The 25,911-nt window shown below is 40.1% G+C and overlaps 1 protein-coding gene across 1 annotated transcript in view; it reads left to right on the top strand.

Moving 5' to 3' along the window:
* ST8SIA6 (ST8 alpha-N-acetyl-neuraminide alpha-2,8-sialyltransferase 6) overlaps positions 1 to 25,911 on the top strand; it is a 151,415-nt gene that overhangs the window by 94,684 nt on the left and 30,820 nt on the right. Inside the window, exon 4 of the mRNA XM_060659739.2 lies at positions 12,146 to 12,232. Within this exon, the coding sequence (XP_060515722.2) occupies positions 12,146 to 12,232 (87 nt within the window). The remainder of the gene's footprint in view (positions 1 to 12,145; positions 12,233 to 25,911) is intronic.

The following is a 25,911-nucleotide window of genomic DNA, read 5'->3' as shown; positions in this document are numbered from 1 at the left end:
CCAGTTGACAAACATAGTCTTCAGTTTTAGCCATTTTTTAAATATTCATTTATTTTTATTTAAAAAATTAATGTTTATTTTTGAGAGAGAGAGAGAGAGAGAGCATGAGTGAGCAGGGACGGGGCAGAGAGAGAGAGAGAAACAGAATCTGAACAGGTCCAGGCTCTGAGCTGTCAGCTCAGAGCTCGATGCGGGGCTCAAACTCACGAACCATGAGCTCATGACCTGAGCCGACATCAGACATTTAACTGACTGAGCCACCCAGGCGCCCCTCAATTTTAGCCACTGTATTAGGTGTGTAGTGGCATCTCATGATGATTTTAAATTGTATTTCGCTACTAACTAATGTTGTCGAACATCTTCTGATGCATTGGTTTGCCACCTGTCTTACCATCTTTGGTGAAAGGTCCCTTCACATCTTTTCCCAATTTTTAATTGGGTTGTTTGTGTTATCATTGAGTTGTATAAATTCTTTATATATGCTGGATGTAAGTTATTCATCAGGTATGTGTTGTGCACGTATTTTTTTCTCAGTCTGTGTCGTGTCTTTGATCTACAGTGGTTACTGAGAAATAACCTTTTAATTTTGATTAAGAGTACTTTATAGATTTCTTTTCTGGTATGTACATTTTGTGCATAGTATGTGTAAAACAGAGTCATTAAGGTTTTTCTTAGTTTTCTTCTAGAAGTTTTATAGTTTTCGTTCTTATACTTAGATAAATGATCCAAGTTATTTTAGGTTAATATTTGGGTGTGGAATAAAATAAGAATGGGGAGGATTGTTTTTTAATAGATAGGTATCTAATTTTTCCAGCAGCATTTGTTAACAAGATTATTCTTTTTCCATTGAATCACCTTGTTTAAAAGCTTTATTCTTGGATTTCCTATTCTTCCATCAATTTATTTATCTATCTTGATATATATAAGACACTGTGCCACTTATTATAACACTGTAGTCAGTCTTGAAATCAGGTAGTATAACTCTTCCAAATTTGTTTTCATATTCTTTTTATAAAAAATTTTTTTAACATTTATTCATTATTGAGAGATAGAGAGAAACTGAGCATGAGCAGGGGAGGGTCAGAGAGAGAGGGGGAGACACAGAATCAGAAGCAGGCTCCAGGCTCTGAGTCATCAGCACAGAGCCTGATGTGGGGCTCGAACTCACAAACCATGAGATCATGACCTGAGCCAAAGTCAGACGCTCAACCAACTGAGCCACCCAGGCGCCCCTGTTTTCATATTCTTTTGGCTAGTCCAGGTCTTTAAATTTCCACATGAATTTTCAATTTCTACAGAAATTATTTCTCAAATTTTGGTTACAGCTGCACCAAATATGTATATGTATATATATGTATATGTATATATATATACACGTGTCTATTATCTATACATATGTATCCACATATATATACATATATACATATACATATACATATACATATACATATACATATACATATACATGGCCACCATTCTAATTATCTTGACTCTTCTGACCTGTGGACACGGGATATTACTCCATTTATTTAGGTCTTCTTTAATTTTTCTCAGCTCTATTTTGTTCTTTTATTACAAAAATTTTTTAAATGTTTATTCTTGAGAGAGAGTGAGAGACAGAGCATGAGCAGGGGAGGGGCAGAGAGAGAGGGAGACACAGAATCTGAAGCAGGCTCCTGGCTCTGAGCTGTCAGCACAAAGCTGGATGTGGGGCTCAAACTCATAAACTGCAAGATCATGACATGAGCCGAAGCCAGATGCTTAACTGACTGAGCCACTCAGGTGCCCCTATTTTGTTCTTTTAAATATAAAGGTCTTGCACATCTTTGGTCAGACTTATTCCTGAGTATTTTATATTTTTGATGTTATTGTAAATGGAATTGTTTTAAATTTTAATTCCAATTTTTTATTGCTAGTGTACAGAAATATAATTTTGGTCTATAATATTATAAATTATAAATATAATTATTGATCTTGTGTCTGGCAAGTTTGCTAATGTTTTTTGTAGATTCCTCAGATTTATCTCTGAATAAAGATAGTTTTATTTCTTTTTAATCTAAATGGCTTTTTTTTTCTTGTCTTATTGCAATGGTTAGACCTTCAGTACAAGATGGAATAGAGATAGTGAGAATGGACATCCTTGCTTTGATGCTGATCTTAGGGAGAAAGCATTCAGTCTGTCACCAGTATGTAGGCTTATAGCTGACAGGTGTTTTTTTTTTTTTTTTTTTTTTTGGTAGATACTTCTTATGAAGTTTTGTAAAATCCCTTTTTTATAGTTTGCTGAGAGTTTTTATTATGGCTGAATGTTGACTTAGGTGAAATGCTTTTTTTAAATGTACATAAATTATTATTTGTTCTTTTCCTTTTTATTCTATTGGTATGGTGAGTTGCATTAATTGATTTTCAACATTCCATTCCTGAGATACACCCCATTGGCCATAGTGCTTTATACTTTATACATATTGTTAGATTCAATTTGCCAATGTGTTTTGTTGAGGATTTTTGCATCTGCATTTATGAAATATGTTGGTCTGTACATTTTTTTTCTTTTAGTGTCTTTTTCTGTTTTCTTTATCAGGGTAACTTTATACAATGAGTTGGGAAGTGTCCCTCTGCTTCAATTTTATAGAAGCATTTATGTAGAATTGGTATTAATATTCCTGAAATGTTTGATAAAGTTCTCCAGTGAAGCTATCTGGGCCTGGAGGGGTTTTTTAAGGACACATTCAGCTGGGATGGATTTTAATTATAATTTTAATTTTATTAATAGCTGTAGGACTATTCACATCTTTTTTCTTTTTTTTTACACTCATCAAATTTTTCTTGCTCTAGTGTCTTAATCCCTTAGCATTGTATTGATAAAATGATCAAGTAATAAACTTATATATAACCTCTTATATTTTTAAATTCAATTTATTTAAACTGAAAAACAAAAACGAAACAAACCAGTTTACCCATTTTTCCTACCCTAACCCCTACCCTCTGCCTCTGGCAAGCACTAATCTGTTCTATCCCTGTGAGCTTGGTATTTTTAATTTTTATTTTTTAGACTTCACAGATAAGAGAAATAGTACTGTGTTTCCCTGTCTCTGACTTGTTTCACTTAGCCTAATGCCCTTGAGGTCCGTCCATGTTGTTGCAAATGCAAGATTTTTATCTATCTATCATCTATCTATCTATATTTTAAGTTTACTTATTTATTTTGAGAGACAGAGTGTGTGAGCAGGGGAGGAAAGGAGAGAGAGGGAAAGAATCCCAAGCAGTCTCCATGTTGTCAGGACAGACCCGACCTAGGGCTCAGTGTCATGAACCATGAGATCATGACCTGAGGTGAGATCAAGAGTTGGATGCTTAACTGACAGGTCATCCAGGTGCTGAAGATTACATATATTTTTTTAATGGCTAAATAAGGTGTATATACCATACTTTCTTTACCCATTCATCTATTGATGTACACTTGGGTTATTTCCCTATTTTGGCTATTGTAAATAATGCTGCAGTGAACATGGAGGTACATATATCTATTTGAGTTTCTTCTTCACATTTTCATTGGATAAATACCCAAAAGTAGAATTGCTGCATCATATAGTAGTCCTATTTTAATTGTTTGAGGAACCTCAATACTATTTTTTAGAGTGGCTGCACAAAATTACATTTTACCCACAGTGCACAAGGGTTTTCTTTTGTCTACATCCTCACCAACACTTGTTATTTCTAGCTTTTTTTCTTATAATAGCCATTCTAATAGGTATGAGATGGCATCTCATTTTGGCTTTTATTTACATTTCTTTAATGATTAATGACATAGAACATCTTTTCATGTGCCAGTTGACCATTTGTATATCTTCTTGGAAAATGTTTGTTCAGATCCTCTGCCCATTATTAAAAAGGATTTTTTTTTAGTTTTGAGTTGTATGAGTTCTTAATATATTTTAAATATCAGCTCTTTATCAGATATATGATTTGCAAACATTTTCTCCCATTCAGTGGACTGCCTTTTTGTTTTATTGATGCTTTCCTTTGCTATGTGGAGTTTTTGAGTTTGATATAGTCCCACTTACTTAGTTTTGCTTTTGGTATCAGATTGAAAAAATTATTGTCAAAACTCATGTCAAGTAGCTTATGGTCTGTGTTTTCTTCTAGAAGTTTTATGGTTTTGTGCCTTACATTCAAATCTTTAATCCATTCTGAGTAAGTTTTTGTGAGCGATGTAAGGTAGTAGTTCAATTTCATATGTGCTTGTCTGATTGTTCCAACATTGTTGAAGATACTGCCCTCTTTCCCCATGATATATTCTTGGCTGCTTTGTCATAAATTAATTGACCATCTATGTGTAGATTTATTTCTGGGCTCTGTATTCTGTTCCACCCATCTATTTACCATCCTGTTTTAGTTGTGATAGCTTTGTAATACAGCTCAAAATGAGGGAGCGTTTTCTTTTTTCTTAAGATAGCTTTGGATATTCGGGGTATTCTATGGTTCTATACCAATTGTAACATTCCTTGTTGTATTTCTGTGAAAAATTGTGATAGGAATTGCATTGTATCTGTAGATTGTGTTGGGTAGCATGGATATTTTAATAACATTTTTCCAATTCATGAGTGTGGAATACCTTTCCATTTATTTGTGTCTTCTTTAATTTCTTTCATTGATATTTTATAGTTTTCAACATACAGGTCTTTTACTTCCTTGGGTAAATGTATTTCTAAGTAGTTTATTCTTTTCAATGGAATTGTAAGTGAGATTGTTTTCCTAATTTCTCTTTCTGATAGTTTATTTTAGTGCGTAAAACACACAACAGAATTTTGAGTATTAATTTTGTATCCTGCAACTTGACTCAATTTGCTTATAAATTCTAAGTTTGTTGATGGAGTTTTTTAAGATTTGCTATATATAATTTGTCATCTACAAATAGTGACAGTTTTACTTCTTTCTTTCTAATTGAAAGTCTTTTATTTCTTTCTCTTACCTAAAGAAAACCATTGCTTGCATTCCTGGAATAAATCCCACTTGGTATTGGTGTGTGATCCTTTCAATATATTGTTGAATATAGTTTGCTAATACGTTTCTGTTGAGGAGTATTACATCTGTTCATCAGGGATATCTGGCTGTAATTTTGTTTTTCTTTTCTTTTTGTTACGTTCTTACCTGGTTTTGGTATCAGGTTAATGCTGGCCTTGTTAAATGAGTTTGGCAGAGTGCAATACTTGTCTGCTTTTTGGAAGAGTTTGAGAAGATTTTTTTTTTTTTTTTTGGAAGCTTGGTGGAATTCACCAAAGAAGCCATGGTCTAGGACTTTGTTTGTGGGGAAGTTTTTGATTTACTCATTCATTCTCCTTACTCTTAATTGGTCTAATCATTTTTTCTGTTTCTTCATGATTTAGTCGTGGTAGGTTTTATGTTTCTAGGAACTTAAGCACTTTTTTAAGGTTTTCCAACTTTTTGGTATGTAATAGTTAGTAATAATGTCTTATGATCCAATTGGTCTCTGGTATCAATTGTCACATCTTTCATTTCTTTTTTTTTTAAGTGTATTTATTTATTTATTTATTTTAATTTTTTTTAACGTTCATTTATTTTTGAGACAGAGAGAGACAGAGCATGAACGGGGGAGGGTCAGAGAGAGGGAGACACAGAAGCTGAAACAGGCTCCAGCTCTGAGCGGTCAGCACAGAGCCCGACGCGGGGCTCAAACTCATGGACCGTGAGATCATGACCTGAGCCGAAGTCAGACGCTTAACCGACTGAGCCACCCAGGCGCCCCTATTTATTTTGAGAGAGAGAGCATGTACACAAGCAGGGCAGGGGCAGAGAGGGAGGGAGAGAATCCCATGCAGGCTGTGTGCTGTCAGCCTGCAGCTCGCTATGGGGCCCAGTCTCACAAACCATGAGATCATGACGTGAGCTGAAATCAAGAATTGGACATTTAACTGACTGAGCCACCCAGGTGTCTCTGCCTCTCTTTAATTTCTGATTTTATTTATTTGAGTCTCTTTTTTCTTGGTAATTCTAGCTGAATGTGTCAATTTTGTTATCTTTCCAAAGAACCAACTCTTAGTTTCATTGATTATTCTATTGTCCTTTTTTATTTTTAACCTCTATTTTATTTATTTTTGCTCTGATCTTTGTTTTTTCCTTTCTTCTATTGACTTTACGCCTAGTTTTTTTCTTCTTTTTCTAGTTTCTTGAGGTATAAAGTTAGGTTGTTATTTGAGACTTTTCTTTCTTCTTAATGTAGGCGTTATTGCTATGAACTTCTCTCTTAGAATTGCTTTTGCTTTCTCCCATAAGTTTTTGTATATTACATTTCCATTTTCATTTGTATCAAGATCTTTTTTATATCAATTTTGATTTCTTCTCTGACCCATGTGGCTGTTCAGTAGCCTATTGTTTCATCTTTAATATTTGTGAATTTTCCAGTTCTCTTCATCAATTAATATCGAGTTTTATACCATTGTGGTTGGAAGAGATGCTTGATATGATCATTTCTCTTAAACTTATTAAGACTTGTTTTTTGTCCTAACATTATAAATTTTGGAAAATGTTCTATATGTACCTGAGCAGAATGTATATTCTTCTGCTTTTGGATGGAATGTTCTGTAGGTATCTGTTAGGACCATCTGGTCTAATGTGTTATTCAATGCTGATGTTTCCTTAATGATTTTCTATCTGATTGATCTATTCATTGATCTAAGAATGTTATTAAAGTCCCATACTCTTACTGTTTGCTGTTTATTTCTCCCTTTAGGTGTGTTAATATTTGCTTTATATGTTTAGGTGCTTCTGTGTTGGCTACGTAAATATTTAGAAATGTTTTGTCTTCTTTTGGATTCACCCCTTTATCATTATGTGATGCTCTTCTTTGGCTCTTATTACAGTCTTGGTTTTAAAGTCCACCTTGTCTGATATAAGCATAGCTATACCAGGCTTCTTTTGGTTTACATTTGCATGGAATATCTTTTTCATTCCTTTCACTTTCAGACTGTGTGATTCCTTACATCTAAAGTGAGTCTCTTGTAGGCAGGATATAGGTAGGTCTTGTTTTTTGTCCATTCAGCCCCTCCATGTCTTTTAATTGGAGAATTTAGTCCATTTACATTTAAAGTATTTATTTGAACGTATGTACTTACTGCCATTTTGTTCATTGTTTTCTGCCTGTTTTTAAAGTTTCTCTCTGGTTCTTCTTTCTTCTCTTGCTGTCTGCCCTTGTGGTTTGATGACTTTCTTTGGTGGTATGCTTAGATTCCTTTTTGTTTATATTTTGTGTATTTACTGTAGGTTTTTGCTTTATGGTTACCATGAGGCTTACATATCAAAACTTATATCTATAATAGTCTATTTTAAGTTGATAACAGCTTAAGTTTTATCACATTGTAAAGCTTAATATTGTTACTCTCCCGCTCCATGTTTTCTGTTTTTTGATGTCACATTTTATATCCTTTTCTATTGTATATCCTTTAATTATTGTATTCATAGTGATTTTTACTTCTGTCTTTTAGCCTTCATGTTAGCTTAATAAGTGATTAATCGACTACCTTTACTATGTATTGACCTTCTCAGTGTATGATATATTCTTCTTTATTTGTTTTTGTTACTAGTTCATTCTCCTTTTTTTCAATGCTTGGTCCTTTTAACATTTCTTTTAAGGCTGGTTTAATGGTGATGAACTCCTTTAGCTTTTGCTTTTCTTTAGAACTCTCTCTTTTTCAAGTCTGAATGATAATTTTTCTGGGTAGAGCATTCTTGGTTGAAAGTTCTTTTTCTTTCAGCACTTTGAATGTGTCATGCCACTTCATTCTGGCCTATAAAGTTCCTGCTGAAAAATCTTACAGTCTTATGTGGGTTCCCACATAAAAAGTTTGTTTTCCCAACAAAACGTTCTTGTCTGGATTTTAATATTCTCTCCTTGTCTATAACTTTGACATTGTAATTATAATATGTCTTGATTTGGGGTTCTATGAGTTCCTCTTATTTGGAACTCTCCAGGAATCTTGGATCTGTAAGTCTGTTTCATTCCCCAGGTTAGGGAAGTTTTCAGCCGTTATCTTTTCAAATAATATTTCTGCCCCTTTCTCTCCTCTCCTTCTGGGAGCTGAATGATATGAATGGTAGACCATTTGATGTTTTCCTAGGTCCCTTAAACTATCTTCACTTTCTTTTTATTCTTTATTCTTTTTGCTACTCTGATTGGGTGAGTTCCACTGCCTTGTCTTTGAGTTGAATGATCCTTTCTTCTGCTTCATCTAGTCTGTTGTGGAACCTTTCTAGTATATTTTTCAGTTCAGTTATTATCTACAGCTCTGTGACTTCTGTTTAGTACTTTCTTGTATTTTCTCTATTTTTTGAAGTTCTTGCTATGTTTATCCATTTATCTCCCCAGTTCTGTGGACGTCTTTGTGACCATTACTTTCAACTCTTTGTCAGGTAAATTACTTACCTCCATTTTATTGAGGGTTTTTCCTGACGCTTTGTTGTTTTTTCGTGTGGAACACATTCCTCTCTTTCTTAGTTTTACTTAACTCTGTGTTGATTTCTATAGTAGTAGATGAAAAAAAAATAACCTCACCTAATCTTAAAGAAGTGGCCTTGTGCAGGATATGAGCTTTGTGACTCAACCCTGCCCCAGCTCTTGGTTATATCTGAAACCTTTGTGCTTGTCCAAGCAGACTATTATATTTTTGAGTGCTTCCAGTAGTTAAGTGTGTCCTAGTACTTGCCAGTGCCCCAGAGGGGAAGATCTCAGCACCAGGTTCGCACTGGAAGCCAGACCCTCAGACATCAGCTTTTTAAAGTATGCCAGTATATACAGTCCTATGGGACTGTAAGCCCAAGCCCTGCATCCACCAGAATCAGGTGATCTGGAGGTGATGGCAATAGCAAAAATCAAAGCCCCGATGAATGTAAACCTCTTCTCTGGGTGATAACTGGCAAGCTAGAGCAAGACAGAGAAAGACGGCCAAGATGACATCCACAGCCTGCATTCTTTGAAAGCAACTCCGTAGGCCATCAATGTGTGCCAAACCTGAAGCCTGCCCCTCAGACCATAGCTCCAGGATGAGCAGAGAAGCCTCCTTCACAGAAAGAAGAACGGTAGCCTCCCAAGAACTATCATACTGACTGCTACAGTCCCATGGGACCCAGAAAGGCAAGCCCCTCCATTCACCAGATCCAGGTGACCACAAAGTGTCACCTGGGTGGCAGCCACAAATGCTGGAGCGTCAGACAAAATAGCCAGGGTGCCAGACGTGGAATGCCCCTCTCCAGAAGACATTGGCACTCTGGAGCACAGCAAAGGATGAGTGTGAGGACAGTACCTGCCCTCAAGGACTCTGGAAAGGATTATAGTCAGCCCCCAGGTGTATGCTCAGTTGGAAGCCTGCCTCTCAGGGCACAGTCGTGATGATTAGTCAGTAGGCCTCCTTCACTAAAGACCAAATTCCCGGGCCTCTTGCCTCTTGCTGTGTCCTGAGGATGGTCAGTGTTTAGGAATTCTTTCTCTGTTGGTTACAGTCCTGTGGGATCCATGAGTGGCCCCACTGGCCACCAGAGCCAGGTCATATCCCCTAACAGCAATCCCCAAAATCAGGGTGCCAGACGAGGAAGGGTATGAGCTCCTTTCTGGCTGACACTGATTATTGCAGTCCCGTGGAACCAGGATTGCAAGTTCCCCTGGCCTTTCGAGGCAGGCAGTGAAGGTGGCAGGTGCAGAAATCAGGGCACTGGATGTGTGGAAGTTCCTGGGATATTCTGCTGTTCTAGAGACAGCAAGGGGAGCATGAAGGTGGCATCCGTCAGTCTCCATCCCTGGAGAATGGTCCTTGAGGCTCCTAGATAGGAGTGTTAAAGTAGATGCCTGCCCCCATAGCCCAGTGCTTTCATAGAACAGGTGAGACTCCTTCACTTCAAGTCCAGGGCAGTCAGCTGCCGTGGCGCTGGGTCCTGGGGCGGTGGCAGACGGAGTCCAAGGACGCAAGCACTTATTAGAAGGTTCTCAGACTGCTTCAATTTTGTGGGTCTTGGGACGTGAGCCTCACTCACTGTATTTCCAAGTGAGATGTTTGGGGGCTCATCTTTCAACTGTATGTCTTGAAAATTGAAATGCACGCTGTGGGATTCAAACCCTTCACTCCTCAGGGAGAACCTCTGGGTTTTGAGTTCCCTCCTGGCTGTGGGTCACTGCACTGGCGGTGGTGGGGTTCGTGGTAATGCTGTGTCCCAGCCTTTCCTACCTACCTTGATGTGGTTTCCCTCTCCTCGGCTCAATGTGTAGCTGTTGCTCAGCTAGCGTTTAGTTTTTTAGGGTTTTTTTTTGGTTTTGTTTTGTTTTTATGAGAGGAAACGGTTGTATATATAGCTGTAGACTCTGCGTCTGTGGGAGGAGGTGAGTTCAGGATCTTTCTACGTCACCGTCTTGAACCAGATCTCTTCTATATTTTAACTCCACCTTCAAAGCTGGCAACGTTGCCTCTCTCTGAACATTTTCCTGTTCAGAGAACAGGAAATCCCTCTGATTCTGACCTCTCTTTCTTCTTGAGAGAGCCTTTGTAGTTTGTGTCTTTCAACAAATATGTCCATTGTATCTAAGTTGTCAAATTTTTTGGCATAAAGTTGTTACTCTGCTTTTATGTCTGTAGGACTGTCAGTCCTGCAGCCTCTGCCATTGGTCTCATGGTGGTGATTTGTATCTTTTTTACCTGAGCGATGTGACAGTATCTCCTATCTCTCTCTCTGCCCCTCCCCTGCTCATTATCTGTCTCTCCCTGTCTCAAAAATGAATAAAAAACATCAAAAAAAAAAAATCTGTTACAGTTGGAAACCTGTATGCAAGTAAAACTATTTTTAACTTCTCCGGTGGTAGCTTTTTGCTTTGCTTCTCCTTTAGTATATAACAGTTTTTCAAGATTTTCAGATTTTCTTAGCTGGGCCAATGGCAGCCAAGGGAAAATATTTTTGATTTTTTAAAAATGTTTCTTAATGTTTATTTCTGAGACAGAGAGAGACAGAGCATGAGTGGGGGTGGGGCAGAGAGAGAGGGGGACACAGAATCCTAAGCAGGCTCCAGGCTCTGAGCTGTCAGCACAGAGCCCGACGCGGGGCTCGAACTCACAGACTGCGAGGCCATGACCTGAGCCGAAGCTGGATGCTCAACTGACTGAGCCACCCAGGTGCCCCTATTTTTGATTTATTTTGAAGAGAGAGATACCCATAAGATAGGTAACTTTCAAGGGGAGAAGAGTTGTCAGAAGGTTGATGACCTTCCCCACCTGTAACAAATACCTCTTTCAGAGTTAAGCTTTAGGGGGTCTGCATTTTGCTGGATGGGGATGGGGGAGTGATTTCTGACAGGATTTTCCACAGCCCTGTCCATTCTCCACCCACCTATCACACACACTCTATCTCCTTACTGCAGAGCCTTGATCTCAAGTAGCAGGGAAATAATGACTAAGATATTCATTGAAAGAACTTTAAGGGTTTTTTTTTTTTTTTCACTCAAAGGGATACTTGCATTTTAAATGATAACCCTTAAAGACTAAATAGGCTATTCTAGGATTAAAGGAATTAATACTTAATAATGGAATTTTGGATAGAGGGAGATTTACTGGGGACTGGAATCCTGCAAAACTGTACCGCTGAGCCTATAGATATTTTATGCTAATATACATCTCTCTTAACTTAGTTTCATCTGTTTTTTTACTATTCAAAGTTAAAATTTAAGATAATTATTTTAAGGAAATTTTGTCTATATATCCCAAGGTATATCGGTCAACTTAGAGTATAAAAAAAGGATAAACCATGTATTTATGGGAAACATCTATAAGATATATTTGTCAGTGAGTTACAGCAAAGTGAAATGGCTATAAAATATGAGTGTGAGTTGGGGTGCAGTCATGGTTTATTTGTAATTCTAGACTTACATGCAAATTACACATTCCTACATCAACATAATAATTCTTTCCAAATTTGTGTTCCTAGGTTTTTGGAAATGGGTATGATATTTAGTTATTTCTACATTACCTTATTTCAGAAAATATTTAGAGAGCTAAAGTGAGTAGATTATAATAATGTCCTTTGGGACACTTAATACATTTGTTTAGCAATATGTGAGATCTCTGTTTTCTAATTTCACCAATTTGACTTTTAGGTGTTTAGAGAGTGACTATCTTCCGATTATCAGAAATATACAGAGCTGCCCATGGAGACGACAAGAAGAAGAATACGAGAATTTTAGGTAAGACGTTTCTTCATCAGTATTATGAGATTGAAAAATGTCTTGTATATTTGCTTTGTGAGGGAAATAACCTGTTGTTAGAAAGAAGAGTAGAAAGGGCCAGCTGACCACCAGATTGATTTAATTCTAAGACGCCCCACCCCGCCCCGAGGCACGTGGCACTCTGCCCCCGTCTCCCTATTTAGAAATTTTAATTCTTGGGGCGCCTGGGTGGCGCAGTCGGTTAAGCGTCCGACTTCAGCCAGGTCACGATCTCGCGGTCCGTGAGTTCGAGCCCCGCGTCAGGCTCTGGGCTGATGGCTCGGAGCCTGGAGCCTGTTTCCGATTCTGTGTCTCCCTCTCTCTCTGCCCCTCCCCCGTTCATGCTCTGTCTCTCTCTGTCCCAAAAATAAATAAAAAACGTTGAAAAAAAAAAAAAAAGAAATTTTAATTCTTTTATTGGAATTAATTACAAAAATCCTGAATTCAGAAAGAAAATTTTGTTGGACTCTTTATGATATTTTAGAAGACATGGCTTCTTTTTTAGAGCATTTGCATTGGTATTTATTTATTTTGTGTATCTGATTCATATAACCACATATATAACAGGATAGCATTAGTGAATGTTTGGAAAACGTAGGCGAGGGTGGGGGGGGGCGCCTGGGTGGCTCAGTCGGTTAAGCGTCCGACTTCGGCTCAGGTCATGATCTCACGGTCCATGAGTTCAGGCCCCGCGTCGGGCTCGGTGCTGACAGCTCAGAGCCTGGAGCCTGTTTCGGATTCTGTGTCTCCCTCTCTCTCTGACCCTCCCCCGTTCATGTTCTGTCTCTCCCTGTCTCAAAAATAAATAAACGTTAAAAAAAAAAAGAAAAAAATAAAAAAGAAAACATAGAGGGAAAATGTCTTCCAAGGTGCCATCGCTTCAGAACAAAAACTGCACTCCTTTCTGTGTTTTCCCCTCCAGTTTCCTTGTTAGCTTTTCTTTTTTAATTTAATATTTATTCAGTTTTGAGAGACAGAGAGCAAGCAGGGGTGGGTCAGAGAGAGAGAGACACACACAGAATCCGAAGCAGGCTCCACGCTCCGAGCTGTCAGCATAGAGCCTGAAGCAGGGTTTGAACTCATGAACTGTGAGATTATGACCTGAGCCGAAGTCAGACACCCAACTGACTGAGCCTCCCAGGCGCCCCATCCTTGTTAGCTTTTTAACACGAGCAACATTCAGGAGTGTGAGTTGCTCCAGCTAATAACCGAGAGAGGAACTCAAACTGACAAGACCAGGTTATCAGTGGGTGATTATAGAGCTTTCCTGCCCTTGGATAACTTGGAGCCACTTAACACAAATAAATGGGGTCAAACCACTGTGCTGCCGGGGGCGCATGATCCTTACGTGGGACCCTTTACTCCCAGTCATACGGCCCACCCTGGCCAGTTGTCTCTGGGCTGGCCTGGTCCTCCTTGCTCTGCCCTTCTTTGCCCGCATTCTGATTCTTTGCTGTGCATGCAACACAGGTTTTCTTTGGTGCCAAGTTATTTTGTCATGTTACAATCCAGAAATATGTTTTTATCTTCACTGGTTCATATTTTCAGACTTGAAGCCTTGAGTCTTTTGAAGACCTTTTTAAAGAGATTATTTTCCCTGGAGATTCTCTTTTATTTAAAAGTTGGGTTTTTGTTTTGTTTGTTTGTTTGTTTTGATTTTTATTTATTTTTGAGAGAGGGAGAGAGTGTGTGTGTGTGTGAGAGCAGGAGAAGGGCAGGCAGAGAGGGAGGGAGACACAGAATATGAAGCAGGATCCAGGCTCCAAGCTGTCAGCACAGAGCCCAATGCGGGGCTCAAACCCACGAACCATGAGATCATGACCTGAGCCCGAGTCAGACACTTAACTGACTAAGCCACCCAGGTGCCCTTCCCCGGAGATTCTCTTAAAAAGTTTCTGCTCCTTGGCTTGCTTTCTGTGGGAAGGCAGGTCTCTTTACTTACATAGCCCTGTGGTTCAGCCTGTCCCACCTTCAGTCACTTTATGCCCAGGTCATTGGACCAACTGCCTTTTATTCTGCTGCCAGTCTGAGAGGGGTTGTGGCCAGCTCCACTGCATGAAAGAGTAACTTCCTGATTGTGTTAGAGCTCAGAGTGAGTGAATATTTTCCCTCTGTTGGGTAGACTCCTGGATGTCATTGACTTCCTGTAGGATACCATTAAGCATCTTTCCTAACTGACATTTCAGAGCGAGGGGCTAGATAAAGGGATTCTTCTGTATTTAGTTTCCAGGATATTTTATGCTACATAGTCTGATATAGAATGAACGTGTCCCCTCAAAAGTCATAAATTGAAAGGCTAATTCCCCACGTGATGGTATTTGGAAGTAGAGCCTTTGGGATATGAGTAGGTTCTGAGGGTTGAGCCCTCATGAATGGGACTAATGACCTTATAAGAGGTCTCAGCCTGCCCTTATGCCCCTTCCACTATGTGTGGACACGGCAAGAAGATGGCCATCTAAGAACCAGAAAGTGGGCTCTCAATCTGCTGGCACCTTGACCTTGGATTTCCCAGCCTGCAGAACTCTGAAAATACACTTCTGTTGTTTATAACACATCCAGTGGATACTGGTCTGCTATGGCAGCTGAAACGGACTAGGACACAGTCCTACTCAAGACTACACTTGAGAGATTCCCGTGACCAGGAGGCCAGATAGAAAGTTAACCTGGACAGTTGTAACTTAAATGATCACAGGGTCAATGAGTGGCAGAAGAGTCTGGTTTAGAGAGACTTTTCTACCTGTGCAGAAGAGACGAAAAAGGAAGAGGGAGATATTGAGGTATTGAGGTATTAAAGATTAGTCCAAAATGGTCAGCTGGCGAGACTGATGAGAAGTGACACTGGTCACAAAGCAGGGGGGAGAGGAACTTCTCCTTCCAGCTGTGACGTTGCCTTCGCTTGAACCTCCCGCAGATAATACAAGGAAAACAAAGTATACTAAACAAAGTGCGCTGTTTGAGGACACTGGTGAGCTACCAAGGCAGGGAGAATTGTCAGAACTAAAATCCAGAAGAAGAAGGAAGCCAAGGGAGGTGAGCCCTGCGTTTGAGGCCACTTTTCCTCACAAGAAACTTGCTGAATGCAAAAGCGAGAGCATGGCTGACCGGCAGAGAAGCTGGGCCGAGCTTCCGACAATCCCTAGAAAAGACCAGTCCTCTAAAGGAGCAAAGCCCAGATGTGAATCATTTCCACCCTCGATTGGATTTGGATCTACCCTAAGCCCAGATGTCTGATAGAAACCAAAGCAAGTCCTCTCTAGAAGAAGGTAGCCTCATTCTGGGCCTTAAATAATCTGTGCAAATTTTCACACATCTAGCCCAAGTAAAAAAGTAATTCTCTTCAAAGGTTTTTTTTCTTTTTTTTCCTTTTTTCTTTCTTTTTCTTTTTTTTTTTTTTTATGCTAAAAATCAAGAGTCTTCCAATCCAAAGCCGCTTGAGAGTCGCTGCTGCAAATGATGCCAATAGAAGCTGTGGAAATAGAGGAAATGCAGACAGAATGACCATTTCCCCCTTAGTACCGTCTTAGTATAAAAAGCACATCAGTAACCGTGATGACTCCCCACAGCCCGTCTATCCCTCCAGGACCAATTTACGTAAACAGCTGGGACTATAACACTTACTCTTTGTTGTCATGGGAGAGAAGAGTCACAGTGACATTTATTTATCTGCTTGAATATTTATCATATTGTAATGTTCTTTTTATGGGCATATTTATAAACTAAATTATGCACACCCTCAACAGAAGTCTGTGCAATTAAGTAATAATAAGCTGCCCACTTTCCGAAAGTTTTGCTAATACAGCTGGCCAAATCTGGGGAGTTTCGGGCTTATTTGTAAAACTGGTAGTGCAGAAACACCTCCTTTTATTAACGATGGACGATTGTCCATTTGCTTTATGTGAGCATTTTACACCAAATTGAAAAAAAGTGAAATGTGACCCTTAGAAAGGTGATAGCGTAATTTTAAAAGGGATTCTAAAAGGTTCATTCAATTATGATGAATATGAGCAAATGAATATATTCTAAATTCACCTCCAGCCTGATTGTTGAAACTCCCAACTGTTGACACGAAGGGGCTGTTGGGAAATCATGGGACTTCTCTGGCCACGTGGTCTAAAAATAAGATGGTTTTTAAGAGTTATTTTCCTTTTCTTTTTCTTTTTTTTTAAGGTTTATTTTATTTTTGGGAAAGGAAGAGAAAGAGAGAGAGAGAACGAGCCAGGGAGGGGCAAAGAGAAAAAAATAGAGAATCTCAAACAGGCTCCGCACTGCCAGCACGGAGCCCGACGTGGGGCTCAAACTCACAAACCATGAGATCATGACCTGAGCCAAATTGAAGAGTTGACGCTTAACTGACTGAGCCACCCAGGCAAGCCTAAGTGTTATTTTCCTTAAATAAATATGCCACTTACCAGCAGGAGGGATGCATTTTGCTAATCAACCAATATCTGTTTAGGGTTTGCTATTTAAAGCTCAGTAGACCCCCTCAGCCTGGTTCAGTGCAGGGCACAAAATAGGACCTCAATAAACACATTTCAGATGAATGGACACATGAAAGTACACAAGAAAAACACAAGAAATTGTGGTCAGTTCGGAAAGATAGAAAATAAAACTAGGAATACTTATGATCAGCATCTAAATGTTGAAACATTTGCAGAAAGAGACAGGACTTGAGCCGTGACTTGGAGGACCAATAGAAAGGGGAGGGGTCCTGAGACCAGGAGTAAACATCAGTCAGTTTCAGGACCAGCTTCACTGGAGCAGAGAATTGTACTAAAGGGGGGGTACTTGGGAGGGACGCCTGGGTGGCTCAGTGGGTTAAACATCCGACTTCAGCTCAGGTCATGGTCTCACAGTTTGTGAGTTCAAGCCCCACAGTGAGCTTGCTGCTGTCAGTGCTTCGGATCCTCTGTCCCCCCCTCTCTCTGCCCCTCCCCACCTTCAAAAATAAATACACATTAAAAGAAATCAAAACTAAAGGGTACTTGGGATAAAGGGAAACCTGCAGGTAAACACACACAGCTCTGATGATCTGAGTAGAGCCCACACACTTCCTGTAGACACCCCAGAACCCCGTGGAGGTATTCTTAGCAAGGGTATCACACGATGAATTTATTATTTTAAGGAAAGAATCTGCTCAGAAAAAATGTCATGTGAATTGGAGTCTCAGGAGCGAGCGAATAGACTGAAGGAAGAAAGCCATACCATTGTCAGGGGCTGGCTGTAGGATGATGCACATCTAGAACATCAGTGGTCATTATAAAACTATCAAGGAAGGGGCGCTCGACAGCGGTCTCTTTGGCAGCGTGGCGTGCCTTATTTAGCTTTTGTGTCCCCAGTGCCCATCGCAAAGAGGGAACCCAGTAAATGGGTGCAGTAGACATGACAGAAAAATTGGCAGGACTAGCTTGCTTATTGATCCCTGGGTTTCAAATCGAGGAAGCAAAAGAGAATTGAAGACAAATGTGAAATGTTGAGACCGTTTGATTGGGATAATAGCCATGCTAGTGCAAAGCAGAAAGATTTCAGAGGGAGATCGCTTTTGAGAAGACAAGGCCCTAGTGAGCAGGTTGTGTTTGAGCAGACGCTGAGACAGCCAGATGCAGAAGACATCTCTTTCGTGTAAATGTTAAGCGAAATTGGACTCTTCTGAAGAAGAAAGGTCAGCGTAGTGTAAAGCTGGCTCGTGTAAGAAACGTGGCCCTCTCTGGTAGGGAGTGGCAGGATGTATTCGAAGTGCCGACAGGAAAAAATCTGCTGCCAAGAATATTCCATCCAGCAATGCTGTCATTCAGAACAGAAGGAGAGATAAAGAGTTTCCTAGACAAATAAAAGTTAAAGGAATTCATGACCATTAACGAGCCCTACAAGAAATATTAAAGGGGACTCTTTGAGTGGGAAGGAAAGAGGGAAGTAGGAGGCATGAAAACAGTAAGAACAACTGTATCCGTAAAAATCAGTCAAGGGATGATAAAAGGATGTAAATATGAACACCCAATACTTAAAATGTGAGGAGAGAGGAGTAAAGGGTGGGTTCAAACATAGGTGACCGTCACCTTAATCCACACTGCTATGTACAGAACATGTTACACACGAGCCAAATGGTAAGCCCAAATCAAAAATGAGTAACAAATATGCAAAAAATAAAGAGAAAGGAGTACAAGTCTACCACTAAAGAAAGCTAACCATAAAACAAGTAACAGAATGGCAATAAACACATACCTTGTGTTTCAATAATTACCTTGAATGTAAATGCCCCAATCAAGAGGCATAGGGTGACGGAACAGACAGAAAAAGACCCACCTATGTGCTGCCTACAAGAGACTCTTTTCAGACTCATTTCAGACTTGGGGGTTTTATTGCTTGTTTCGTCTTCCCTGTAAGTGTGATTACCATAAGTCCCCCCACGGCCCAACTGCAGATTTATCCCTCCCTGTCCTCTGGACATCCTCCATTTCAGTTATGAATGGCATTTCTGTGAGATCCCAGTTGACCCTAAAGAGGGATTTAATAAGCAAGAGTCAAAGGTGTCCTACCTTCTGTTTTTCTCTTGCCATCTCATTTAATTTACATAGAGCTGTACAAAGTTAAGAATGTTGAGCTGTCTGCCTTCTGCTTTTAAATTTTTAAAATTGTTTTAACATTTATTTACTTGTTATTTTTTAATATGAAATTTATTGTCAAATTGGTTTTCATACAACACCCAGCGCTCATCCCAACAGGTGCCCTCCTCAGTGCCCATCACCCACTTTGCCCCCTCCCACTCCCCATCAACTCTCAGTTTATTCTCAGTTTTTAAGAGTCTCTTATGGTTTGCCTCCCTCCCTCTCTAATTTTTTTTTCCTTCACTTCCCCCATGATCTTCTGTTAAGTTTCTCAGGATCCACATAAGAGTGAAAACATATGGTATCTGTCTTTCTCTGCCTGACTTATTTCACTTAGCATAACACTCTCCAGTTCCATCCACGTGGCTACAAAAGGCCATATTTCATTCCTTCTCATTGCCAAGTAGTATTCCACTGTGTATATAAACCACAATTTCTTTGTCCATTCATCAGTTGATGGACATTTAGGCTCTTTCCATAATTTGGCTATTGTTGAAAGTGCTGCTATAAACATTGGGGTACAAGCGCCCCTATGCATCAGCACTCCTTTATCCCTTGGGTAAATTCCTAGCAGCGCTATTGCTGGGTCGTAGGGTAGATCTATTTTTAATTTTTGAGGAACCCCCACACTGTTTTCCAGAGTGGCTGCACCGGTTTGCATTCCCACCAACAGCACAAGAGGGTTCCCGTTTCTCCACATCCTTGCCAGCATCTATAGTCTTCTGATTTGTTCATTTTAGCCAATCTGACCAGCATGAGGTGGTATCTCAGTGTGGTTTTGATTTGTATTTCCCTGATGAGGAGTGACATTGAGCATCTTTTCATGTGTCTGTTGGCCATCCGGATGTCTTCTTTAGAGAAGTGTCTATTCATGTTTTCTGCCCATTTCTTCCCTGGATTATTTTTTTTTCGGGTGTGGAGTTTGGTGAGTTCTTTATAGATTTTGGATACTAGCCCTTTGTCCGATATGTCATTTGCGAATATCTTTTCCCATTCCGTCGGTTGCCTTTTAGTTTTGTTGACTGCTTCCTTTGCGGTGCAGAAGCTTTTTATTTTCATGAGGTCTCAATAGTTCATTTTTGCTTTTAATTCCCATGCCTTTGGAGATGTGTCAAGTAAGAAATTGCTGTGGCTGAGGTCAGAGAGGTTTCTTCCTGCTTTCTCCTGTAGGGTTTTGATGGTTTCCTGTCTCACATTCAGGTCCTTCATCCATTCTGAGTTTATTTTTGTGAATGGTGTAAGAAAGTGGTCTAGTTTCATCCTTCTGCATGTTGCTGTCCAGTTTTCCCAGCACCATTTGTTAAAGAGACTGTCTTTTTTCCATTGGATGTTCTTTCCTGCTTTGTCAAAGATTAGTTGGCCATATATCTGTGGGTCTAGTTCTGGGGTTTCTATTCTATTCCATTGGTCTATGTGTCTGTTTTTGTGCCAATACCATGCTGTCTTGATGATGACAGCTTTGTAGTAGAGGCTAAAGTCTGGGACTGTGATGCCTCCTGCTTTGGTTTATTTTTCAATATTACTTTGGCTATTCGGGGTTTTTTGTGGTTCCATACAAATTTTAGGGTTGCTTGTTCTAGCTTTGAGAAGAATGCTGGTGCAATTTTGATTGGGATTGCATTGAATGTGTAGACTGCTTTGGGTAGTATTGACATTTTAACTATTTATTCTTCCAATTCATGAACACGGAATGTTTTCCCATTTCTTTGTGTCTTCTTCAATTTCCTTGATAAGCTTTCTATAGTTTTCAGCATAAAGATCTTTTACATCTTTGGTTAGGTTTATTCCTAGGTATTTTATGCTTCTTGGTGCAATTGTGAATGGGATCAGTTTCCTTATTTGTCTTTCTGTTGCTTCATTATCAGTGTATAAGAATGCACCTGATTTCTGTACATTGATTTTGTATCCTGCAACTTTGCTGAATTCAAGTATCAGTTCTAGCAGACTTTTGGTGGAGTCTATTGGGTTTTTCGTGTATAGTATCGTGTCATCTGCCAAAAGTAAAAGCTTGACTTCATCTTTGCCAATTTTGATGCCTTTGATTTCCTTTTGTTGTCTGATTGCTGATGCTAGAACTTCCAGCACATTTATTTATTTTTGAGAGACAGAGACAGAGCATGAGCAGGGGAGGAGCAGAGAGAGAGGGGGAGACACAGAATCTGAAGCAGGATCCAGGCTCGGGGCTGGCAGCACAGAGCCTGATGCGAGCCTGGAACTCAAAAAGCCACGAGACCTGACCTGAGCTGAAGTCGGACACTTAACTGGCTGAGCCACCCAGGCACCCCTGCTTTCTGCTCTTAAAATCAATGGAGTCTCCTATTACCCACTGCAGTTCCCCCACCCCCCGCCCCAAGCAGGAGCTGATAACACATATAATAGATTTGCGGAAAATCGAACCTGGGTTTCAGTTTGAGGAATTATTACTCTTTGCATTCTCTCCCTCATATTTTTAGAAACTGATGGATGGATAATCATCTGCTTCAGCAGGATACTCAGATTATTTGAGAATCATACCAAGGTCCTCAAATTTAAATTAAACATGATATGAAGTGCTCCCTACATTTCTTTCTCCACTTCCTCTAGGTGACCCTCGAAAACTCCTTTGCAAAGCTCTGGGAACTTCTGGTAAGCAGGTTTGTTCCCAGCAGAAGATCTCTGAGCTTCAATAATTAGTCTTGGATTCCCTAGGAACTTGCCTGGTAATTACCGCATTAGCTTTCATGAATTGTCTTCTTACTTAAAAGAACTGTATTCATTTGTGTAATCAATTATGGAAAACTAATAGGTACGCAAAGGAACAGGGCTCGATTTTCACTTGACTGTCCTTTTTACCCCCACAAACACTCATGGTGTCGTTTATTATTATTTTGTTTTCGGTTTCTTCTGGATCCTGTAATACCCTTTGATTTCTTTAAACATCCCTGGGTTTCATGGCTGTGAGTTTGCAGCCACAATGACTGAACGTTATCAGTCACATGTTTGCTGAAAACTCAGTGGCAGAGAACAGTGCTATTACGTAAATGCACACGTTTTTTTGAAGACTCATGCCAATGAGATACCTTTCAGATGACTTGTAAAACAGGTATTTTTGTACCTGATTACTTTGTTACAGAGATCTGTCACATGGTAGCAATTTTATTAAAAATGGAATTATCCACTCCGGTTTGATTAGATTAAATTTTCTTGAAAGTTACTGCTTTGCTTTTCTTGTGCAGGATTTATAAGAAAAGGTTGCATTGTTGTATCAGTAGATTGATTGAGTTTTATAAAACATCAGCCAGTGTGCTGCTTTTCCTTAGAAAAGTTCCTTGGAAAAACTAGAGCGACGCTGTTAATTTACATACCTTGTATCACAAATGTTAATATTTTCTTAGTACCTGACAATCACGTGACCAAAACAGTGTCATTTAATGAGTTAGCTCTGTGAAAGGACAGAAATTCTGTGGATAAACAGACGGATAAGCTCATCAATGTTTTTCGAGAAATCATAGAACTGAGCAACCAGACTTCGTTTAACCAACGAAGCTTCTAGCCAGTTTCTGAAATATTCCTCCAAAAGCATGCTTATGGTTTGATTTTGGTTAGTATTTCATGAGAGCTTACACTTTTTTTTCCCCCATTTAGTTAACATTTACTGAACGTTATTATGTCCCAGGCATTTTGTTTTGTAGCACAGATTTCTTGGAGAGAAGCGGGAATCATCTCTGGTAGGGGGTGCTTTTGATTATACAAGACCATGTTCATTTTTTTTTTTTTTTAATTTTTTTTTCAACGTTTTTTATTTATTTTTGGGACAGAGAGAGACAGAGCATGAACGGGGGAGGGGCAGTGAGAGAGGGAGACACAGAATCGGAAACAGGCTCCAGGCTCCGAGCCATCAGCCCAGAGCCCGACGCGGGGCTCGAACTCACGGACCGCGAGATCGTGACCTGGCTGAAGTCGGACGCTCAACCGACTGCGCCACCCAGGAGCCCCAAGACCATGTTCATTTTTCCGAGCCACCGTTCCCCTCGTCCTCATACCCCTTAAATGTGTGCTGTTTATGATTCATACAGGGTGACTGTGATGACAGCTCAAAGAAACACACATTTTACTTTTTTTTCAACGTAAGAAGATGTGTGCACTTTGTGAGAGGTGTTTTGGGTCAGTTGTCAGATTGAAAAAGCTCCGTTTCCTCGTTCCCTCTGCATCGGGAACATTTTTCTCCGTTAATATCCTGTCACATCATCTTCTATTTGTCACACCATACAGCATGCCCGTGCATTTAGAGAAGCCACAAAAACCACACTGTGTCATTACACCTGCCGTATTTAATAATAGCGACTGGCTCTTGTGCATTTAGGGAGTCCTTCCTGTCTTAGTTTTCAGAATATAAAGTTTGCCGTGAAAATACATCAGACCCACATGAGGTTTACTGATCTTTTAAATTTCACTTGGAAATTTATCTCTCCAGTTGTACTCAGTATTAAGTATATTGCTTTATGAAGCTGTGTCAGATAAGCCTCCTTTCAGGCTGCCTAGCCTTTCAAACCCTGCTTACACTGCTTGCAGTGTCCTCATTGGTCCCTTACTTTGTTCTAACCCTGGTACCGATGTCCCAGTGTGTAGACATTTCTCCAGTGTCTCAACATTGCTCCTTTACTCTGAGTTCAAGTTTCTCTTGTTTCCCTGTCATTTATTTTGATAATCATACTCTGTTATACTTTATTTTATCTCGGCTTAGTTCTTATATCCTACTCAAATACATGGGCTGATCTTTCATAAGCATCAAAGTATCAGTGCACGTGTTAGCTAATAAGAGAAAAACTCAATCATCTGAGTTGCTGGTTGAATTTCGTCTTCAGTTACTCTCTTCCTTAGCCTGAAACTTGTATTGATTCCGTATTGAACACTGGATCACACATCCTGTTGGATTTGTCGATGCCTGCCAGGTTATGAAGCACTGTTTTGAGAGGGTTGGGGTAGAGCTAGGATGAACCTTGGGCACAATGGCAAAGTAGGTGAAGCATTCTTTCATTGCACATTTCATATCTATTTCCAAATGCATTGAGCCTCCACTTTGTCTCAGCTGCCTGGGTTTTCCCCACTCCCTTTTTTTTGGATACTTTGTAAAGCTTCTTCTTTTGCTTCTCTGTCTCTGTCTCTCTCTCTCTTTTTTTAATGTTTATTTATTTTTGACAGAGAGAGAGACAGAGCACTAGCAGGGGAGGGGCAGAGAAGAAGGGAGACACAGAATTTGGAGCAGGCCCCAGGCTCTGAGCCATCATCACAGAGCCGGATGTGGGTCTTAAACTCACAAGCCGGGAAATCATGACCTGAACCGAAGTTGATGCTTAACCAACTGAGCCACCCAGGTGCCCCTTTTTGCTTCTCTCTTATTTCTCCATCCAATGCCTCAGGGATTCAGAGGCACTGTGCAATGGCACGTTTCCATGTTTCCAAATGTTCTCTCCTTTATCCTTCCTTAAAACTCCAGTTTCTCGTTGAGAGATCTCCACTGAAATGTCATGTACTAATTCATGTTAAGATGTGAATGATCAGTGGATGGGCTTTTCTGAACCCCATTCCCTCTATCCTGTATCTAACTGGATTCATTAAGGGTGATCACTGATGTCTGATTCTCTAATTCCAAATGTATAGGCCATTGCATCTTCCTCATTTTGCAAGAGAGCCAGGGATTTGGAGATAAAATTTCTCTGTGTGATCAGTGTCATGAATTAATCTGAACCAGGGGTAACTGTCAATACCCCCATCATACTTTTCAGTGTGATGCCAGCCTGATAATCACATGGACTAAGAGCAGATGCCCTCTGGGTTTCTGGAATTTTTCCCAGTGCTCTGGGCAGCTAGTTCAATCTCATGGACAGCTCTATTTTAATTTACATACAGGCATGTTGCTAAAAAGAAGTACTATCTGTTTGAAGCCCTTCATTCTTCTGATCTGTCGGGGTTGAAACGGAATGCTTTAATGCCTTTAGAAACCCTGTAAATCACTGGAATTCTTAGATCATTGTGTTTTTTTTTTTTAAATGTTTTTTTTTTTTTTAATGTTTATTTATTTTTGAGACAGAGAGAGACAGAGCATGAATGGGGGAGGGGCAGAGAGAGAGGGAGACACAGAATCGGAAGCAGGCTCCAGGCTCTGAGCCATCAGCCCAGAGCCCGACGCGGGGCTCGAACTCACGAACCGTGAGATCGTGACCTGAGCTGAAGTCGGACGCTCAACCGACTGAGCCACCCAGGCGCCCTGATCATTGTGTTTTTAATGATACAAACTATTCCTTTCGTTTGAGACATAGATTCATCATGGGCCAGTTGATTCTAAAATGACAGTATTTTAGCATGGCATCCCGACTTTCTTTTTCACTTCCCTTCTTACACCAAAACTGTCTCCTCCAAAAGGCATTTTCCATTCCCATTTTGCTCGATCTGTCACTTCTTATCAACATCCTGAAATTTTAGACCATTCCTTATGCCTTGGAAGATTCTCATGCTTGGTTTCCGTGTCACTCGTCCTTCCTCCTCTCCCTATCAGTCCACCCTTTTCGGAATCTCTCTCTAAGAACGTGGGAATCCTTGCTGGCACATGGCAGGCACTCCAGGACTGGCTGTGGTTGGGTGCAATCTGTTTGCCTCATAGTTGCCTCTCCTGTGGACCATTGCAGTGACCTGCACCCTGGTCCTCATCCACCTTGCTGGTATCCTTCCCATCCATTCTCTGTGCAATGGCCGGATGGATTCTTCTGAATGGAAATTAGACAATGGTCTATGGTCACAACTGGCTTCTGCCACTCCCACCACTGCCTCAAACAATTTGGAATCTGCTGGTGGCTTTTTTTTTATTTTATTGCTTTCAAAACAAACATTGAACGAACTCCCTCAAGGCCCTGTGCTGTGGGCCACTACCCACTTCTACAGCCTCACTGCACGCCACACCTTTATTGTTCCACTTTTGTTGGTCTTTTCCTTCATCAAATGTACTCTATGTGCTCCAGCCATAGAGCCTTTATGGAGCGCCCTCCCTTCTGCCTCCCTGACCTCCCTGAGTGAATATGT

Source organism: Panthera onca, chromosome B4 (assembly GCF_046562875.1).
Source record: "Panthera onca isolate mPanOnc1 chromosome B4, mPanOnc1 haplotype 2, whole genome shotgun sequence".
Lineage (NCBI taxonomy): Eukaryota > Metazoa > Chordata > Mammalia > Carnivora > Felidae > Panthera > Panthera onca.
Note: the sequence above shows the minus strand (reverse complement) of the source record. Positions and strands in the feature narration are given on the sequence as shown.